Source organism: Oncorhynchus mykiss, chromosome 13, assembly GCF_057628025.1.
Source record: "Oncorhynchus mykiss isolate SJ-2025 chromosome 13, ASM5762802v1, whole genome shotgun sequence".
In the NCBI taxonomy this organism is placed as follows: Eukaryota; Metazoa; Chordata; class Actinopteri; order Salmoniformes; family Salmonidae; genus Oncorhynchus; species Oncorhynchus mykiss.
This window is the reverse complement of record NC_143034.1, coordinates 35,883,211-35,904,457: the sequence shown is the minus strand read 5'-3', so window position 1 is coordinate 35,904,457 and position 21,247 is coordinate 35,883,211. Positions and strand designations below refer to the sequence as shown.

The 21,247-nt window shown below is 40.9% G+C and overlaps 1 protein-coding gene across 1 annotated transcript; it reads left to right on the top strand.

Annotated features, from left to right (window-relative positions):
* Window positions 1-159: 159 nt before the first annotated feature.
* On the top strand, window positions 160-18,813 carry LOC110487400 (uncharacterized). The gene is made up of 2 exons (XM_036942381.2): window positions 160-746; window positions 14,500-18,813. Exons 1-2 carry the CDS (start codon window positions 419-421, stop codon window positions 15,792-15,794), a joined length of 1,623 nt encoding a protein of 540 aa, XP_036798276.2. The 5' UTR covers window positions 160-418; the 3' UTR covers window positions 15,795-18,813.
* The last annotated feature ends 2,434 nt before the right edge of the window (window positions 18,814-21,247 follow it).

The window sequence follows — 21,247 nt, the reverse complement described above, 5'->3', positions numbered from 1 at the left end:
CAAGACATTCCTGTCTATGTATGTCTCAATATAATAGTATTATTTAATTAAATCCATTTAAAATGAACTTTGTCTGAAAATAAAATATGATCCTCAACTGCGTTTCCCCTCCAGTCAGCAGACGGGGATGTGCGTCTTTCAGGCGACGCTCCCAGCGTGACGTATAATCTAGTGGACAGTTCTTCATAAACAGCTCGTCAACCACTTCGCTAGCTTGCTAGCCAATACAGCCGAAATATTCAAGATATTTACACGCTTTCGGTGTATATTGACTACTGTGTTTTAGACACACTTCTGTTGTATATACTTGTTAATCTATTTAATTTAATATTACGTTATTTTCTATTAGTCAGCTGGCTGGTTAAATTAGCACTAGTCAAGCCGCTAATAATTAGCTACCTAGCTAACATCCCCGACCATGAGTTCCCTAAACTACTCCCCTCCTGTTAAAGAAGAGGTCTGCTGGACGGAGAAAGAAGGTCTGGGGCTGAACATTGTCGTGAAAGAGGAGAGGGAAGAGGAGGATGTTACAGTAAAACAAGTAGAGGATGAGGCTGTTACAGTGAAAGAAGAAGAGAAAGACATTTCAGTGAAAGAAGAGGAAGACTCGTTCAGAGTGAAAGAGAAGGAAGATGTTACTGTTACAGTAAAAGAAGAGGAGGATGTCGTTTTTGGAGTGAAGAAGGAAGGAGAGATTACTGTCACATTGAAAGATGAAGAGGAGATAGGAGATCTGATTAACACCAGTAAGTTCCACCTTAAATTTGTTTTTAATTTTGGATATTCGGAGTTGGCTCGTCAATACCTCTTCAACGGAGGGCCCTGGGATGATGACTGATATGTCTGGAATCAGACGACGTAGAGAGCAAGCTACCCCTTGTTTTCTCCGTTCCGTTTCCAAAAAGTCACTTAACATGTATATTTGAGAAGGGTCTATCTGCTGACTGCAGACTGGGTGGCACGGCATGTTGTGATTTTCGTGTAGTGATGTTTTACTACACACCGTGCCCCCCAATAGTGCCATGTGAGAGTTGTGTTGGCCACACCAAAGATTATGGATATACTGACAAGATGTCTCTCCGCCCTAACAAGGGGAGTCGTTGTCCACAAAGCGGCACAGCGGGTTGTCTAGCTCCCGCCTATCCTTTCTTTGGATTGGTGGATACATCTTATTATTGTAATCTATTGTTTATAATCTATGAGGGTTGTTGTGGTCAACCACCTGTTTTCAATGGAGAGAGATGCTAAGCTACTAGCATGAATATGCATAGCGATCTGGAGACAACTCCTATAGTGTTTTTATCAAAGTTGTCGGTATGTCATGTGTCCACATAACAACTTAATCATTACGACACTTCTGTTGGATCAAGCAAACTTCACGTAGCAAATAAGACATTCATTTTGTTGTTGACCAAATTCGACACTTTCCACATTGGGTTGATAATTGTTTCCACTTGGATACAACCTACTGTAGCCTACTGGCATGACCTAGAGAGATACAACCTACTGTAGTCTACTGGCATGACCTAGAGAGATAAAACCTACTGTAACCTACTGGCATGACCTAGAGAGATACAACCTACTGTAACCTACTGGCATGACCTAGAGAGATAGAACCTACTGTAGCCTACTGGCATGACCTAGAGAGTTGCAGCCTACTGGCATGACCGAGAGAGATAAAACCTACTGTAGCCTACTGGCATGACCTAGAGAGAAGCAACCTACTGTAATAAATCCATTATAGCTCTCTATAAAATACTCCCTCAACACAAAAGCAATTACAGTACTTATTCCATGTTCCTTCATTCCCTCTGTGCTACTGACACATCAGTTCTTTGTACCACATGAACGTGTTTCCTGAATAAAAAGCAGAGAAATTCCACAACCCCCGTGTTAGAAAATGAACCCAGAGAGATACAACCTACTGTAACCTACTGGCTTGACCTAGAGAGATACAACCTACTGTAGTCTACTGGTTTGCTCTAGAGAGATACAACCTACTGTAACCTACTGGCATGACCTAGAGAGATGTAAGCTACAGTAACATACTGGCATGACCTAGAGAGATACAACCTACTGTAACCTACTGGCATGATCTAGAGAGTTGCACCCTACTGGCATGACCTAGAGAGTTGCACCCTACTGGCATGACCTAGAGAGTTGCACCCTACTGGCATGACCTAGAGAGATAAAACCTACTGTAGCCTACTGGTTTGATCTAGAGAGATACAACCTACTGGCATGACCTAGAGAGATACAACCTACTGTAGCCTACTGGCTTGACCTAGAGAGATACAACCTACTGTAGCCTACTGGCTTGACCTAGAGAGCTAAAGTTGTAAAATTCCTAAAATGAATATTTTCTAGTAATAAGGATCATTTGCATCTTCTTATCCACATGTGGGATCCCTCTCCTTTGTCTTCCTCTCTACACCAATAACAGACAACTACTGTGGGAACCCTCTCCTTTGTCATCCTCTCTACACCAATAACAGACAACTACTGTGGGTCTCCCAATCACGGCCGGATGTGATACAGCCTGGATTGGAACCAGGGACTGTAGTGACGCCTCTTGCACTGAGATGCAGTGACTTAGACCGCTGCGTCCGTGTGTGTGTTTGTTAACTTTTTAACTGTACTAGAATGCTTAAAAAGCCGCTAAAATTTTAAATATCGGTTATCAGTATCGTTTTTTGGGAGAAGGAAAATATTGGCCAAAAATGTAATCCCTTTATTCTAAAATGTATTATTATTTTTTAAATCCTCATCAATCTTCACACTATACCCCATAATGCCATCACAATACCCCATAATGCCATCACAATACCCCTAAATGCCAAAGCAAAAACAGGTTTAGATTTTTTGCAAATTTATTAAAACTATTCCCCATGATAACTAGTCTGAGTAATGTAAGATGTAAGATCCCAGGATAACTAGTCAAATCAAATCAAATTTTATTTGTCACATACACATGGTTAGCAGATGTTAATGCGAGTGTAGCGAAATGCTTGTGCTTCTAGTTCCGACAATGCAGTAATAACCAACAAGTAATCTAACTAACAATTCCAAAACTACTGTCTTGTACACAGTGTAAGGGGATAAAGAATATGTACATAAGGATATATGAATGAGTGATGGTACAGAGCAGCATAGGCAAGATACAGTAGATGGTATCGAGTACAGTATGTACAAATGAGATGAGTATGTAAACAAAGTGGCATAGTTTAAAGTGGCTAGTGATACATGTATTACATAAGGATACAGTCGATGATATAGAGTACAGTATATACGTATGCATATGAGATGAATAATGTAGGGTAAGTAACATTATATAAGGTAGCATTGTTTAAAGTGGCTAGTGATATATTTACATCATTTCCCATCAATTCCCATTATTAAAGTGGCTGGAGTTGAGTCAGTGTCAGTGTGTTGGCAGCAGCCACTCAATGTTAGTGGTGGCTGTTTAACAGTCTGATGGCCTTGAGATAGAAGCTGTTTTTCAGTCTCTCGGTCCCAGCTTTGATGCACCTGTACTGACCTCGCCTTCTGGATGATAGCGGGGTGAACAGGCAGTGGCTCGGGTGGTTGATGTCCTTGATGATCTTTATGGCCTTCCTGTGACATCGGGTGGTGTAGGTGTCCTGGAGGGCAGGTAGTTTGCCCCCGGTGATGCGTTGTGCAGACCTCACCACCCTCTGGAGAGCCTTACGGTTGAGGGCGGAGCAGTTGCCGTACCAGGCGGTGATACAGCCCGCCAGGATGCTCTCGATTGTGCATCTGTAGAAGTTTGTGAGTGCTTTTGGTGACAAGCCAAATTTCTTCAGCCTCCTGAGGTTGAAGAGGCGCTGCTGCGCCTTCTTCACAATGCCGTCTGTGTGAGTGGACCAATTCAGTTTGTCTGTGATGTGTATGCCGAGGAACTTAAAACTTGCTACCCTCTCCACTACTGTTCCATCGATGTGGATAGGGGGGTGTTCCCTCTGCTGTTTCCTGAAGTCCACAATCATCTCCTTAGTTTTGTTGACGTTGAGTGTGAGGTTATTTTCCTGACACCACACTCCGAGGGCCCTCACCTCCTCCCTGTAGGCCGTCTCGTCGTTGTTGGTAATCAAGCCTACCACTGTTGTGTCGTCCGCAAACTTGATGATTGAGTTGGAGGCGTGCGTGGCCACGCAGTCGTGGGTGAACAGGGAGTACAGGAGAGGGCTCAGAACGCACCCTTGTGGGGCCCCAGTGTTGAGGATCAGCGGGGAGGAGATGTTGTTGCCTACCCTCACCACCTGGGGGCGGCCCGTTAGGAAGTCCAGTACCCAGTTGCACAGGGCGGGGTCGAGACCCAGGGTCTCGAGCTTGATGACGAGCTTGGAGGGTACTATGGTGTTGAGAGAGTCTCATAGTCTCAGAGTAATGTAAGATCCCAGGATAACTAGTCTCAGAGTAATGTAAGTTTCAGATAGTTTAACCCATTATAGTCTAAGCCTTGTCTGAGGGGGAGGTTCTTCTAAGCGATATGGAATTGTTTTAAGAAGGTTTAAATAACATAAGGGCTTCCCCAGTATAGTACTGTAGAAACACCCTCAAATATGAAGGGCTTCCCCAGTATAGTACTGTAGAAACACCCTCCAATATGAAGGGCTTCCCCAGTATAGTACTGTAGAAACACCCTCCAATATGAAGGGCTTCCCCAGTATAGTACTGTAGAAACACCCTCCAACATGAAGGGCTTCCCCAGTATAGTACTGTAGAAACACCCTCCAACATGAAGGGCTTCCCCAGTGTAGTACTGTAGAAACATCCTCCAACATGAAGGGCTTCCCCAGTGTAGTACTGTAGAAACACCCTCCAATATGAAGGGCTTCCCCAGTATCGTACTGTAGAAACACCCTCCAATATGAAGAGCTTCCCCAGTATAGTACTGTAGAAACACCCTCCAATATGAAGGGCTTCCCCAGTATAGTACTGTAGAAACACCCTCCATCATGAAGGGCTTCCCCAGTATAGTACTGTTTTAAGGTTATACCAAGGATCATTGATTTATGTCAAAACATGATTTGGCCGTACTGCTGTAACACATTGGATAACATTCACAACATGGCACAACAGTAACCATAGTAACATTGTTTCCCCCAAAACATCTAAAGGAAGTTTGTTCTGAGTGTCTGTCCTTTATCTGAGAGATATAATAACAAATATAAATATTTATTTATCTAGAGATATATTTTAGAAAGTATTTAACCCTGTCACTTCTTTCCACATTTTGTTACGTTACAGCCTTATTCTACAATGGATTAAATAAATACAAATCCTCATCAATCTACACACAATACCCCATAATGACAAAGAGAAAATGGGTTTAGAGAAAAAAAATAAAAAACAGAAATACCTTATTTAAGTATTCAGACCCTTTGCTATGAGACTCTACTTTGAGCTCAGCTGTGCATCCTGTTTCCATTGATCATCGTTGAGATGTTTCTACAACTTGATTGGACATGATTTGGAAAGGCACACACCTGTCTGGCTACCACAGCATTTTGAAGCGATACGCCATCCCATCTGGTTTGCGCTTAGTGGGACTATCATTTGTTTTTCAACAGGACAATGACCCAACACACCTCCAGGCTGTGTAAGGGCTATTTTACCAAGAAGGAGAGTGATGGAGTGCTGCACCAGCTGACCTGGCCTTCACAATCACCCGACCTCAACCCAATTGAGATGGTTCGGGGTGAGTTGGACCACAGAGTGAAGGAAAAGCAGCCAAAAAGTGCTCAGCATATGTGGGAACTCCTTCAAGACTGTTGGAAAAGTATTCCAGGTGAAGCTGGTTGAGAGAATGCCAAGAGTGTGCAAAGCTGTCTTCAAGGCAACGGGTGGCTACTTTGAAAAATCTCAAATATATTTTTAAATGTTTACCACTTTTTTGGTTACTACATGATTCCATATGTGTTATTTCATAGTTTTGATGTCTTCACTATTATTCTACAATGTAGAATATAGTAAAATTACAAAAGAACCCTTGAATGACTAGGTGTGTCAACTTTTGACTGGTACTGTATATCTCATGAATGTTTTTACATTCAGTTACATGAAGTCACTTTCTTACCACTTCTTCCATAGTTAAACATGTAAGGAAATATTTTTTTCAATCAAAAGGGATGCTGTCAAAAAATTTATTGAAATCAAATGGATTTACCCAGCCTACAAAGCACTACAGCCACTCTGTAATGACCAGTTCTGCTCTTTTATCTCTTCCTCATAGGAAGACAGTTTAATCATGTGGAGGTTTCATTTAGGTCTGTGTTTAATGACATACTCTGTGTGTCTTTGCAAGGAGAGGAACCAGACTCTCACTCTGACAGCAGGAAGAGTCCTTCAGGGGAACCAGGCACAGAGATGCCCAAAACAGCGAGACAACACCACTGCTCCCACTGTGAAAATAGTGGGAACCTAAAACTGTGGGAACCTAAAACTGCATGAGAGGACACACACTGGAGAAAAGCCTTTCCAATGCTCCCAGTGTGTAAAGAGTTTTGCTGTGTTAGCTAACCTGAAAAGGCACAAGAGACTACACACAGGACAAAAGCCTTTCCAATGTTCCCAGTGTGGAAAGAGTTTTACTAAGATAGGAAACCTAAAAAAGAATGTGAGACTACTACACAGGAGAAAAGCCTTACCAATGTTCCCAGCGTGAAAAGAGTTTTACCATGTTAACTAACCTGAAAAGGCATGAGAGAATACACACAGGAGAAAAGCATTTTCTGCTCCCAGTGTAAAAATAGATTTTCACGAATGGTGTACCTTGTTATGGCTGCAATCCCAATACCGGGATCGATATGACAACTACCAGTGAAAATTGAGGGCGCCAAATTCAAACCACAGAAATATCATAATTACAATTCCTAAAACAAATACGTGTCTTATATAATTTTAAAGGTAATCTTGTTGTTATCCCACCAAGTGTCCAATTTCAAATAGGCTTTTCAGTGAAAGCACTACAAACGATTATGTTAGGTCTCCACCAAACCACAATAAGCACAGCCATTTTCCAGCGAAATCTAGCATTCGCAAAAAGCAGAAATCAAGATAAAAATGAATCACTAACCTTGAATTATCTTCATCAGATGACACTCATAGGACTTCATGTTACACAATACATGCATGTTTTGTTTGATAAAGTTTATATTTATATAAAAAAATCAGTTTACATTGGTTTATTAGATTCACTAGTTCCAAAAACATCAAGTGATTTTGCATAGCCACATCGTTTCAACAGAAATACTCATCATAAATGTAGATGAAAATACAAGTTATACACATGGAATTATAGATATACTCCTTAATGCAACCGCTGTGTCAGATTTTTTTTTTTTATTACGGAAAAAGCAAACCATGCAATAATCTGAGACGGAGCTCAGAACAATAGCCAAATTAGCCCCCATGTTGGAGTCAACAGAAACCAGAAATGACATGATAAATATTCCCTTACCTTTGATGATTTTCATCAGAATGCACTCCCAGGAATCCCAGGTCCACAATAAATGCTTGATTGTTCAATAATGTCCGTTATTTATGTCCAATTAGCTACTTTGGTTAGTGCGTTTGGTAAACAATTCCAAAGTCACGAAGCGCGTTCACTAAACCTGACGAAATGTCCAAATGTTCCGTAACAGTCAGTAGAAACATGTCAAACGATGTATTGAATCAATCTTTAGACTGTTGTTCCATCTTGAATAACGTTCCAACCGGAGAATTACATTGACTTCAAATGAGCGGTGGAACGGAGGTCCTCCTCACATGAACGCGCGTGGTCAAAGAATGTTCACCTCATGGCAGTGGTGACTCATTCTACTCTCATTCGGCTCCCCTTCACAGTGGAGTCATCAGACAAAGTTCTACAGACTGTTGACCTCTAGTGGAAGCCGTAGGAAGTAGGAATACTCATTCATATCTCGCTGTGATTTCAATGGGATCTTGGTTGAAACTCTACCAGCCTCAGAATTTCCACTTCCTGTTTGGATTTTTTCTCAGGATTTTGCCTGCCATATGAGTTCTGGTATACAAACAGACATAATTTAAACAGTTTTAGAAACTTCAGAGTGTTTTCTATCCAATACTAATAATAGTATGCATATATTAGTAACTGGGACTGAGGAGCAGGCCGTTTACTCTGGGCACCTTTCATCCAAGCTACTCAATTCTTCCCCTGCAGCCATAAGATGTTAATCACGGTTCTCCATTTTGTTTTATTTTGTTTATCTGTCGGCCCCAGCCTCGAACTCAGGCCCTGTGTGTAGTTAACTGACCCCCTCTGCCCATTCATCACCATTTTACCTGTTGTTGTCTTAGCTGATTAACTGTTGTCTTACCCGTTGTTGTCTTAGCTAGCTCTCCCAATCAACACCTGTGATTGCTTTATACCTTGCTTTATGTCTCTCTAATGTCAATATGCCTTGTATACTGTTTAGGGTAGTAGTTTTATTTTACTGCGGAGCCCCTAGTCCCACTCAACATGCCTCAGAGAACTCTTTTGTCCCACCTCCCACATATGCGGTGGCCTCACCTAGCATAACTGGTGCCTCCAGAGATGCAACCTCTCTTATCGTCACTCAATGCCTAGGTTAATCTCCACTGTACCCGCACCCTACCATACCCCTCTCTGTACATCATGCCTTGGATCTATCCTACCACGCCCAGAAATCTGCTCCTTTTATTCTCTGTTCCCAACACACTAGACAACCAGTTCTGATAGCCTTTAGCCGTACCCTCATCCTACTCCTCTGTTCCTCGGGTGATGTAGAGGTTAACCGAGGCCCTGCGTGTCCCCAGGCACTCTCATTTGTTGACTGCTGTAATCGATAAAGCCTTGGTTTCATGCATGTTAACATCAGAAGCCTCCTCCCTAAGTTTGTTTTACTCACTGCTTTAGCACACTTCGCCAACCTTGACGTCCTTGCCGTGTCTGAATCCTGGCTTAGGAAGGCCACCAAAAATTCTGAAACTTCCATCCCCAACTACAACATTTTCTGTCAAGATAGAACTGTCAAAAAGAGAGCCTGCCTGACTTTCCAGTCCATTCCCAAACAGTTTGAGTTTCTAATTAAAAAAATGAATCTCTCCAGAAATAAGTCTCTCACTGTTGCCGCCTGTTACAGACCCCCCTCAGCTCCCAGCTGTGCCCTGGACACCATAAGTGAATTGATTGCCCCCCATCTATCTTCAGAGTTCGTTCTGTTAGGTGACCTAAAGTGGGATATGCTTAACACCCCGGCCATCCTACAATCCAAGCTAGATGCCCTCAATCTCACACAAATTATAAAGGAACCCACCAGGTACAGCCCTAGATCTGTAAACATGGGCACCCTCATAGATATTATCCTGACCAACTTGCCCTCCAAATACACCTCTGCTGTTTTCAATGAGGATCTCAGCGATCACTGCCTGCATCTGTTATAGGTCCGCGGTCAAACGACCACCCCTCATCACTGTCAAACGCTCCCTAAAACACTTGCAGGCCTTATCGACCTGGCCCGGGTATCTTGGAAGGATTTTGACCTCATCCCATCAGTAGAGGATGCCTGGTTGTTCTTTAAAAGTAATTTCCTCACCACCTTAAATAAGCATGCCCCTTTCAAAAAATGTGTAACTAAGAACAGATATAGCCCTTGGTTCACCCCAGACCTGACTGCCCTCGACCAGCACAAAAACATCCTGTGGCGTACTGCACTAGCACCGAATAGTCCCCATGATATGCAACTTTTCAGAGAAGTCAGGAACCAATACACACAGTCAGTTAGGAAAGCAATGGCTAGATTTTTCAAACAGAAATTTGCATCCTGTAGCTCAAACTCCAAAAGGTTTTGGGAGACTGTAAAGTCCATGGAGAATAAGAGCACCTCATCCCAGCTGCCCACTACACTGAGGCTAGGAAACACTGACACCACCGATAACTCCACGATAATTGAGAATTTCAATAAGCATTTCTCTACGGCTGGCCACGCTTTCCTCCTGGCTACCCCAACCCCGGCCAACAGCTCTGCACCCCTCGCAGCTACTTGCCCTAGCCTCCCCAGCTTCTCCTTTACCCAAATCCAGATAGCAGATGTTCTGAAAGAGCTGCAAAACCTGGACCCGTACAAATCAGCTGGGCTAGACAATCTGGACCCTGTCTTTCAAAAATGATTTGCCTCCATTGTGGCAACCCCTATTACTAGTCTGTTCAACCTCACTTTCGTATCGTCCGAGATTCCTAAAGATTGGAAAGCTGCCGCGGTCATCCCCCTCTTCAAAGGGGGTGACACTCTAGACCCAAACTGTTAGACCTACAGTGCCTTGCGAAAGTATTCGGCCCCCTTGAACTTTGCGACCTTTTGCCACATTTCAGGCTTCAAACATAAAGATATAAAACTGTATTTTTTTTGTTAAGAATCAACAACAAGTGGGACATGAAGTGGAACGACATTTATTGGATATTTCAAACTTTTTTAACAAATCAAAAACTGAAAAATTGGGCGTGCAAAATTATTCAGCCCCCTTAAGTTAATACTTTGTAGCGCCACCTTTTGCTGCGATTACAGCTGTAAGTCGCTTGGGGTATGTCTATCAGTTTTTGCACATCGAGAGACTGAACATTTTTCCCATTCCTCCTTGCAAAACAGCTCGAGCTCAGTGAGGTTGGATGGAGAGCATTTGTGAACAGCAGTTTTCAGTTCTTTCCACAGATTCTCGATTGGATTCAGGTCTGGACTTTGACTTGGCCATTCTAACACCTGGATATGTTTATTTTTGAACCATTCCATTGTAGATTTTGCTTTGTTTTGGATCATTGTCTTGTTGGAAGACAAATCTCCGTCCCAGTCTCAGGTCTTTTGCAGACTCCATCAGGTTTTCTTCCAGAATGGTCCTGTATTTGGCTCCATCCATCTTCCCATCAATTTTAACTATCTTCCCTGTCCCCGCTGAAGAAAAGCAGGCCCAAACCATGATGCTGCCACCACCATGTTTGACAGTGAGGATAGTGTGTTCAGGGTGATGAGCTGTGTTGCTTTTACGCCAAACATAACGTTTTGCATTGTTGCCAAAAAGTTCCATTTTGGTTTCATCTGACCAGAGCACCTTCTTCCACATGTTTGGTGTGTCTCCCAGGTGGCTTGTGGCAAACTTTAAACAACACTTTTTATGGATATCTTTAAGAAATGGCTTTCTTCTTGCCACTCTTCCATAAAGGCCAGATTTGTGCAATATACGACTGATTGTTGTCCTATGGACAGAGTCTCCCACCTCAGCTGTAGATCTCTGCAGTTCATCCAGAGTGATCATGGGCCTCTTGGCTGCATCTCTGATCAGTCTTTTCCTTGTATGAGCTGAAAGTTTAGAGGGACGGCCAGGTCTTGGTAGATTTGCAGTGGTCTGATACTCCTTCCATTTCAATATTATCGCTTGCACAGTGCTCCTTGGGATGTTTAAAGCTTGGGAAATCTTTTTGTATCCAAATCCGGCTTTAAACTTCTTCACAACAGTATCTCGGACCTGCCTGGTGTGTTCCTTGTTCTTCATGATGCTCTCTGCGCTTTTAACGGACCTCTGAGACTATCACAGTGCAGGTGCATTTATACGGAGACTTGATTACACACAGGTGGATTGTATTTATCATCATTAGTCATTTAGGTCAACATTGGATCATTCAGAGATCCTCACTGAACTTCTGGAGAGAGTTTGCTGCACTGAAACTAAAAGGGGCTGAATAATTTTGCACGCCCAATTTTTCAGTTTTTGATTTGTTAAAAAAGTTTGAAATATCCAATAAATGTCGTTCCACTTCATGATTGTGTCCCACTTGTTGTTAATTCTTCACAAAAAAATACAGTTTTATATCTTTATGTTTGAAACCTGAAATGTGGCAAAAGGTCGCAAAGTTCAAGGGGGCCGAATACTTTCGCAAGGCACTGTATATCCATCCTGCCCTGCCTTGCTAATGTCTTCGAAAGCCAAGTTAACAAACAGATCACTGACCATTTAGAATCCCACTGTACCTTCTCCGCTGTGCAATCCGGTTTCCGAGCTGGTCACGGGTGCACCTCAGCCACGCTCAAAGTACTAAACGATATCATAACAGCCATCGATAAAAGACAGTACTGTGCAGCCGTCTTCATCGACCTGGCCAAGGCTTTCGACTCTGTCAATCACCGTACTCTTAACTTCAGAGTGTTTTCTATCCAAATATACTAATAATATACATATATTAGCAACTGGGACTGAGGAGCAGGTAGTTTACTCTGGGCACCTTATTCATCCAAGCTACTCAATACTGCCCCCAGCCATAAGAAGTTAAATAAAGGTGAAATAAAAAATCGTAACTTTATTGACAACACCCAAATGGATACTGTCATTAACGCAGTTCTTCAATAATTACACATCATACTTAATACTGTAGCTGTTTAGTTAGTCACATGTTCATCTATCATCAGCTGATCCAGGAAATCATTTTCTGAATTCCAGTCAAATGACAACATCACGACATGCAACAACAACCAAAGTGTTTCTTCATTCATTACTCTGGTAAAGACAGTTATGCCGTGCTGCACGTTGGATCCAACATCCGTAACAAATTGATTTGGCAAACAGTGTACAAACCCTCATTGTCAGGCTGATGGAAAAGCTAGCCAAAGAGCATTTTTTAAGTACAAAGCGGTTGTGATGACACAAACATTATATTAAGCAGGAGCCTTACAATTATAATCCAAAGTAGTGTGAAATGCACTCATAAGAAACCTGGAAATGGAGGTTACTCTGCTGAGTTTTCCCCCATTTACATTCAGAATACATTGTGAAAAACTAAAATCTTTGCTCACCATTTTTGCTCCTGGCAGATATACTACATCCATAACTAGCGGTTTCCTCATTACCAGATATACTACATCCATAACTAGCAGTTTCCTCATTACCAGATATACTACATCCATAACTAGTGGTTTCCTCATTACCAGATATACTACATCCATAACTAGCGGTTTCCTCATTACCAGATATACTCCATCCATAACTAGTGGTTTCCTCATAACCAGATATACTACATCCATAACTAGCGGTTTCCTCATTACCAGATATACTACATCCATAACTAGTGGTTTCCTCATTACCAGATATACTACATCCATTTATTTTTTATTTGACCTTTATTTAAGGTTTCATTTCACACTGGGTAAGTCAGTTAACAAATTCTTATTTTCAATGACGGCCTAGGAACAGTGGGTTAACTGCATGTTCAGGGGCAGAACGACAGAGTTGTACCTTGTCAGCTCAGGGGTTTGAACTTGCATACTTCTGGTTACTAGTCCAACGCTCTAACCACTAGGCTACCCTGCCGCCTCAATGGAAACCATAACTAGTGGTTTCCTCATTACCAGTGTCGTGGCAGAATCAGAATTCTTTAGGTAACATTTATAAATAAGATGTTTTATTAATTTCATAAGCATGCTTATGTGGGGGAAAAGTTACTTGGGCCCAGAGGGGGGAGAGGTTGGGTTAGTCTTATCTGTGAATGTGTCTGTAAACTATTCCTAAACCATGTGAGGGGATTGTGTGATTAATGGGGAACCAGTTAGGTGGCTCCACAATGTCTGTGTGCCAGTCACGTCTCTCTGTAAGCTTGTCCAGGAAGGGGTGTATTTGATATATGCCATTGGATGAGGTAATGTTTTGGGTTCTAAGTGGTACCAAGAACGAGATAGGAGCTTTGGTTTAGGAGACCAAACTGAACGATAATTTATAGCTAATGCTATATGCTATAAATTATGGGATACTCCTTTTTCTGGTAAAAGGTTATTTGTATAATGTAATGCTATAAATTATGGGATACTCCTTTTTCTGGTAAAAGGTTATTTGTATAATGTTCCTAAGATCTGTTATTCGTCATGTGAGTTTTGATGGGTGTCTTGGCTATAAATGATACCAAGGACTGTTTTGTAAGCACTCTCAGAGAATTCATTTATGACACTGAATTGATCTGAGAGTCAGAGGGCTATGGTGAAGTTCATGTTATTAAAAGATGGACTTTATGATAACTCTGACTTGTGTGTGGTTTGCTCTCTCATGATGTGGTAATACAGGAAATTTCCACGACACCAGATATATACTACATCCATAACTAGTGGTTTCCTCATTAGCAGGGAGGAGTTTCTGCAAACAAATTGCTCTCGTGCCGCAATTTTAACAACACAGAAAGGGGCCTGTATTGGAGACCAAAAGACTTCTGCCACACTGCTTAGTTTCAACAACATGAATAACGTATTTCTAGTCTACAATCTTAATGTTACTACTAATGTGAAATTTTAGACAAAATGTGACTTGTTGCTCATTTTAAGACAATTGTCAAATAATTTTAACATTCATTACAGACATCAATTGTTGTGCAACATTATGGCTATGCTGTTGGCATCACCTTTTACAGTGGATTTCCACTGTTGTGGGCCTTTAATCATCTGTCTGACTTTGCTGTTCACACAGGAGAGATACGGGACTATAGTGGCTCCTCTGGGGAGCCTCAACAACCTCATGATGCTGAAGAGGCAGAGAAAAGTATTTCCAGATCAGAACACCTCAAGAAACACCAGCAGAGACCCACAGGGAAGAGAATTCACTGCTGCTCTGATTGTGGGAAGAGATTCACCTCATCAGGCATTAAAATTCATCAGAGAACACACACAGGAGAGAGACCTTATAACTGTGTTCAATGTGGGAAGGGTTTTACTCAGTCAACCAGCCTGATATCACACCAGAGAATACACACAGGAGATAAACCTTATAGCTGTGGTCAATGTGGGAAGAGTTTTAGTCGATCTGGCTCTCTGACTCAACACCAGAGAATACACACAGGAGAGAAACCTTATAGATGTGGTCAATGTGGGAAGAGTTTTGGTCAATCTTGCCATCTGACATTACACCAGAGAATACACACAGGAGAGAGACCTTATAGCTGTGGTCAATGTGGGAAGAGATGTACTACATCTGGCCGGCTGACATTACACCAGAGAACACACACAGGAGAGAAACCTTATAGCTGTGTTCAATGTGGGAAGAGATGTACTACATCTGGCACTCTGACTCTACACCAGAGAATACACACAGGAGAGAAACCTTATAGCTGTGGTCAATGTGGGAAGAGTTTTGGTCAATCTGGCCACCTGAAAATGCACCAGAGAATACACACAGGAGAGAAACCTTACAGCTGTGGTCAATGTGGGAAGAGTTTTGGTCGATCTGGCCAGCTGACATCACACCAGAGAATACACACAGGAGAGAGACCTTATAGCTGTGGTCAATGTGGGAAGAGTTTTACTACATCTGGCACTCTGACTCTACACCAGAGAACACACACAGGAGAGAAATCTTATAGCTGTGGTCAATGTGGGAGGAGTTTTGGTCAATCTGGCCAGCTGATAATACACCAGAGAACACACACAGGAGAGAATCCTTACAGCTGCGAACAATGTGGGAAGAGATGTACTACATCTGGCTCTCTGACTCTACACCAGAGAACACACACAGGATTGAAACCTTATAGCTGTGGTCAATGTGGGAAGAGTTTTGGTCGATCTTGCTCTCTGACTCTTCACCAGAGAATACACACAGGAGAGAAACCTTATAGCTGTGGTCAATGTGGGAAGAGTTTTGGTCGATCTGGCCATCTGACATCACACCAGAGAACACACACAGGAGAGAAACCTTATAGCTGTGATCAATGTTACAAGAGATACTCTGATAAAAGATCTCTGATCAAACATCAGAAAATACATACATGAAGGAGTTATTTTGTGATATCAGTGAATTTATGTCACAAAGGTATTTCACAATGTAGAACCCTAAACGTTTGCCCCATTCAATTGATTTCAGCGTGATATGGATATTAGTCTTGGGAAAAATCCAGGCTCTGAATTGAAAGAGTACTTTTTATGTGATTTAACAAAAAGTGACTAACACAATAAGAGCTGTGTTACACTTACCATGTCGGTGACCCACTTGAATCAAAATGCAACAGTTTAAAATGTGGCCAGCTGTTTTCTACAAATTGTCCTCTAACCAGTGATGTTAACATTAGTCCCAGATGTTGTGTGGGTTTTGATCTTTTAGTTTTAACAGAACGTGCAACCTCATCTCCCTCCTGTCACACAATTGATTTCAACATGATATCAATGAGTGATGACAAATAAGTGTTGCGTTCCTTTGTTTAGCGACCCCTACATTTAAATGCATCACTCCAAAATGTAGCTGACTGTCTTCTGCAGATTGTCCTCTAACCAGTGAGATAAAAGATATCTCCCATGTCCATGTTTTTTTTTAGTTGTGATTGTTTCAACAGCACATACAACCTGATTTCCCCCCTAATCGATATCAGTGATTTATTTCTACTTGTCAAAACAACAGCGTTTTTGGTTCTTCTGCAGTTAATAAGGTGCTTGGTTGTTTTTTTAAATACGATTATTGTGGCAGATGTTTGTGTATATAGTACATTTTATGTTTTCAATTTATCACAAACTGCTTTTGCATTTGGACTATTGATTTGGACACGTTAAGACTGTGACATTGGGGCTATCCCACTTAGCAAAATGTTATTGAAAATAAGACTATGCCCAATCTACAATATAAGTTTGGTTTTAGTTGAAAGTGAAAGTTGAAAAGAAGACAATTTAATTTCAATGTACTTGCAGCCTATACACCTGAACGCAGTATAATAAATCTATAATCAGTTTTAGGGACAGGGGTCCAGCTAGTTATACACATGGACGCAGTATAATGAATTGAGTCTATAATCAGTTTAGGGACAGGAGTCCCGGTAGTCATGGTAATATGGATCCGCTAGAGGGACAACTTCCTGTTGGAATATATCATCATAAATATTATGGATTTTAACAAGCTTAAATTCTTGTTAATCTAACTGCACTGTCTGATTTACAGTAGCTATTACAGCGAAAACATGCCATGCGATTGTTTGAGGACGGCGCCCGACATCAAAAGGAATCCTAAAATCTACCCCTAAACTTTGTTTCAACAAGTCAAAATGCAAATGCTATTTACTCCTCAGATACCCTAAAATGTAATCAAACTATAATATTTATTTTGGAAAGAAGTATGTTCAACAGGAAACCGATTTTAGCAGGTGCGTAATGTCTTCATAGCGCGCAAACAAGAATTTCCAGGACTGTGTCCCTCTACTAAAACTGATATTTCTTATTCGTTTTTGAAGTTACAAGCCTGAAACCTTGAATATAGACTGCTGACACCCGGTGGAAGCCATAGGAATTGCATGCAGGGAGCTAATTTTCAATATGACCTTTCTCTTGCGATTCTAAGAGGATGGTCTCTGGTTGGTTTTTCTTTGGCTTTTCTCCATTCTTCTACATTATTTTAGCATTTCTACAAACCTCAAAGTGTTTTCTTTCTAATGGTACCAATTATATGCATATCATGGCTTCAGGGCCTGAGCTACAGGCAGTTTACTTTGGGCATAAAATAATGTATGAGACTATAACACAATTGATATGGCAGGCGAAAATCCAAAGAAAAACCAACGGGAATTGTTTAGGAGCTCCTAGGGTCTTATAATGGAAAGCTATGGGTTATATGTAATTCCAGCTCCCAGATTGCAATTCCTATAGCTTCCACTAGATGTCACCAGTCTTTCTTCATTGTTTCAGGCTTGTTTCTTCAAAAACTAGCAAGAATTTGAAGTTTTTGTACAAAGAGTCCCGGTATAATATCAGTCTGTTGGCGCACTATGAAGAGGGCGCCGCGTGCGCTTGCTAATTTTACTTTTCTATTGAACATACTTCTTTATGTATGACATTTTATCGTTTATTTAGATTTTAGGATACCTGAGAATTAAATAGAGACGTAGTTTGACTTGTTTATACAAAGTTTAGCGGTAGCTTTTTGGACTCCTTTGTCTGCATGTTGAATGAGTGGATTACTGAAATCGATGGCACCAACTGAACTGACTTTTTGGGATACAAGAATTTTATCTAACAAAACAACCATTCATGTTGTAGCTGGGACCCTTGGGATTGCAAACAGGAAGATTTTCAAATATAAGTGATTGATTTAATCGCTATTTGTGATTTTTATGAAGCCTGTGCTGGTTGGAAAATATGTTGTGCCGTCCTCAAACAATCGCATGGTTTCACTGTAAAGCCTTTTGTAAATCGGACAATGCAGTTAGATTAACAAGAATTTAAGATACTTGTATGTAAATTCAAACCCCTGAGCTGACTAGGTACAAATCTGTCGTTCTGCCCCTGAACAAGGCATTTAACCCACTGTTCTTAGGCCGTCATTGAAAATAAGAATTTGTTCTTAACTGACTTGCCTAGTTAAATAAAGGTAAAATAAATAAAAAAAATGTTCATAAATGTTTAATATTATGATTATTTATGTGAATTGCGCGCCCTCCAATTTCACCGGATGTTGTTGGCAGGTGACCCGCTAGCGGGAGGCCTAGCCTTACTAAGGGGGAAGGTGTTACAGGCTTTGGTTTTTCTATTCATGTTTTCTTGCTGGGGAACGTAAAAACAAACAATGTAGTAAAAACAAGCTGATATTTTGGGTTGGATGTTGCATCCAATTGTTCATATTTTAATCAATGGCATTTTCTTAGGATGCTCATTAGTCTTTCAGTTGTTAATCTTCTGTTTTTTATCCTCTTATGTTTGTTGTGGTAAATATTTGTTTATTTTCATTGTTTTTTCCTGTGAAGCCATTGTGTTGCATCCATGTCTGAAATGTGCTGTATAAATAAAGCTTGATTTGAACATATAGTAAAACAAATTAACCCAATGACTGACCAATCAACAGACTCTTGCTAAACCAATTAACAAATATGTGCAAAAGCAAAACATATCTTGGTCCATCTTAGTATGAAAAACAGTATAAATTCTGTTTCTCTCCCACTATGCATGGTATGTAAGTTTAATATCACTTTTCAACCAACCCAGTTAATTTGTTGAAAATTAAAAATGTTGAAATCAACAATACGTCAAAGGATTCAACTACTGAAAACTGAAACACAAATGGATCAATCCCACTTTTCCAGCCTGCTGAAGGTGTGGTGGAGTGGTAAACACCAACCCCAGCTCTACCGGGGGCTTGATGTGGTCTCCCACAGATCTGCGTATGTCATGTTCTGTGGCCTTGCTGTTCCATTTATTGACTGTCCCTGCAACACAGAAAGAAACACATTTAGTCATACTATATACAACAATCAGGGCCGGTTTCCCAGCAAATCTTAAGCTTAGTCCCAGACTAAAATGCTTGTTTGAGCTGTCTTATCTCAAAGCGACTTGCACAGACTTCTCTTAAAATAGTGGTAGATTTAGCCTCTTCTGGACTCAACAAAGTAAATTGCAAGATGGAGGATTAGAGCTGCTGTAGGACTAAATTGAAGCTTAAATGAATCTTTCAAAGAGGTAGTTTTACCTTGTGCTTCGTGCTATTTGTGAGGGAGCCCGGCTATGTGGAATGTCTAAATGAAGATCAACATGCACTACAGAGGCCAGACCAGTACTTGTGGATAGGAGTCATCCATTACATTACTTTGAGACTGCTTTTCTATGTACAAAGATAATGTATTGGAGATAATATCCCTGCTTGAGCCTCGACTCAAAGAGGAAGGCCTTTACCCGATTCTCTCCAAGTTCTGATCACTTTGAGGTTTTTGGAATCTGAAATCTTTCATTGTGAAACTGGTGATTTGTGTGGTGCCAATGAGGCAACTGTGTGTTTAATTGTTCACAAAGTCTGCAGGTCCATTTGTGAACTGAGGAGTCTTTACATCAAGTTTACTGATGTTGCTGGTCAAGCCAACTTTAAAGTGCAATTCTATGAATATGGGCACTTCCAAGAGCATATTAGGGTGAGAAACATTGTCTACTAATAGTTACTACATAGTAACATGGTCTACTAATAGTTACTACATAGTATCATGGTCTACTAATAGTTACTACATATTTAATACATAGTAACATGGTCTACTAATAGTTACTAAATAGTAACATGGTCTACTAATAGTTACTACATAGTAACATGGTCTACTAATAGTTACTACATAGTAACATGGTCTACTAATAGTTACTATATAGTAACATGGTCTACTAATAGTTACTACATAGTAACATGGTCTAATAATAGTTACTACATAGTAACATGGTCTACTAATAGTTACTATATAGTAACATGGTCTACTAATAGTTACTACATAGTAACATGGTCTACTAATAGTTACTACATAGTAACATGGTCTACTAATAGTTACAACATATTAACATGGTCTACTAATAGTTACAACATATTAACATGGTCTACTAATAGTTACAACATATTAACATGGTCTACTAATAGTTACTACATAGTAACATGGTCTACTAATAGTTACTACATAGTAACATGGTCTACTAATAGTTACTACATAGTAACATGGTCTACTAATGGTTACTACATTGTAACATGGTCTACTAATGGTTACTACATAGTAACATGGTATACTAATAGTTACTACATATTTACATGGTCTACTAATAGTTACTACATAGTAACATGGTCTACTAATAGTTACTACATAGTAACATGGTCTACTAATAGTTACTACATAGTAACATGGTCTACTAATAGTTACTACATAGTAACATGGTCTACTAATGGTTACTACATTGTAACATGGTCTACTAATGGTTACTACATAGTAACATGGTATACTAATAGTTACTACATATTTACATGGTCTACTAATAGTTACTACATAGTAACATGGTCTACTAATAGTTACTACATAGTAACATGGTCTACTAATAGTTACTACATAGTAACGTGGTCAACTAATAGTTACTACATAGTTACATGGTCTACTAAAAGTTACTACATGGTAATATAGTCTACTAATAGTTACTACATAGTTTGCCTCACGCGTGGCGCAGTGGTTAAGGGCGCTGTACTGCAGCCCCAGCTTTGCCACCAGAGACTCTGGGTTCGCGCCCAGGCTCTGTCGTAGCCGGCCGTGACTGGGAGGTCCGTGGGGCGACGCACAATTGGCCTAGCGTCCTCCGGGTTAGCGAGGGTTTGGCCGGTAGGGAAATCCTTGTCTCATCGCGCACCAGTGACTCCCGTGGCTGGCCGGGCGCAATGCGCGCTAACCAAGGTTGCCAGGTGCACAATGTTTCCTCCGACACATTGGTGCGGCTGGCTTCTGGGTTGGATGGCACTGTGTTAA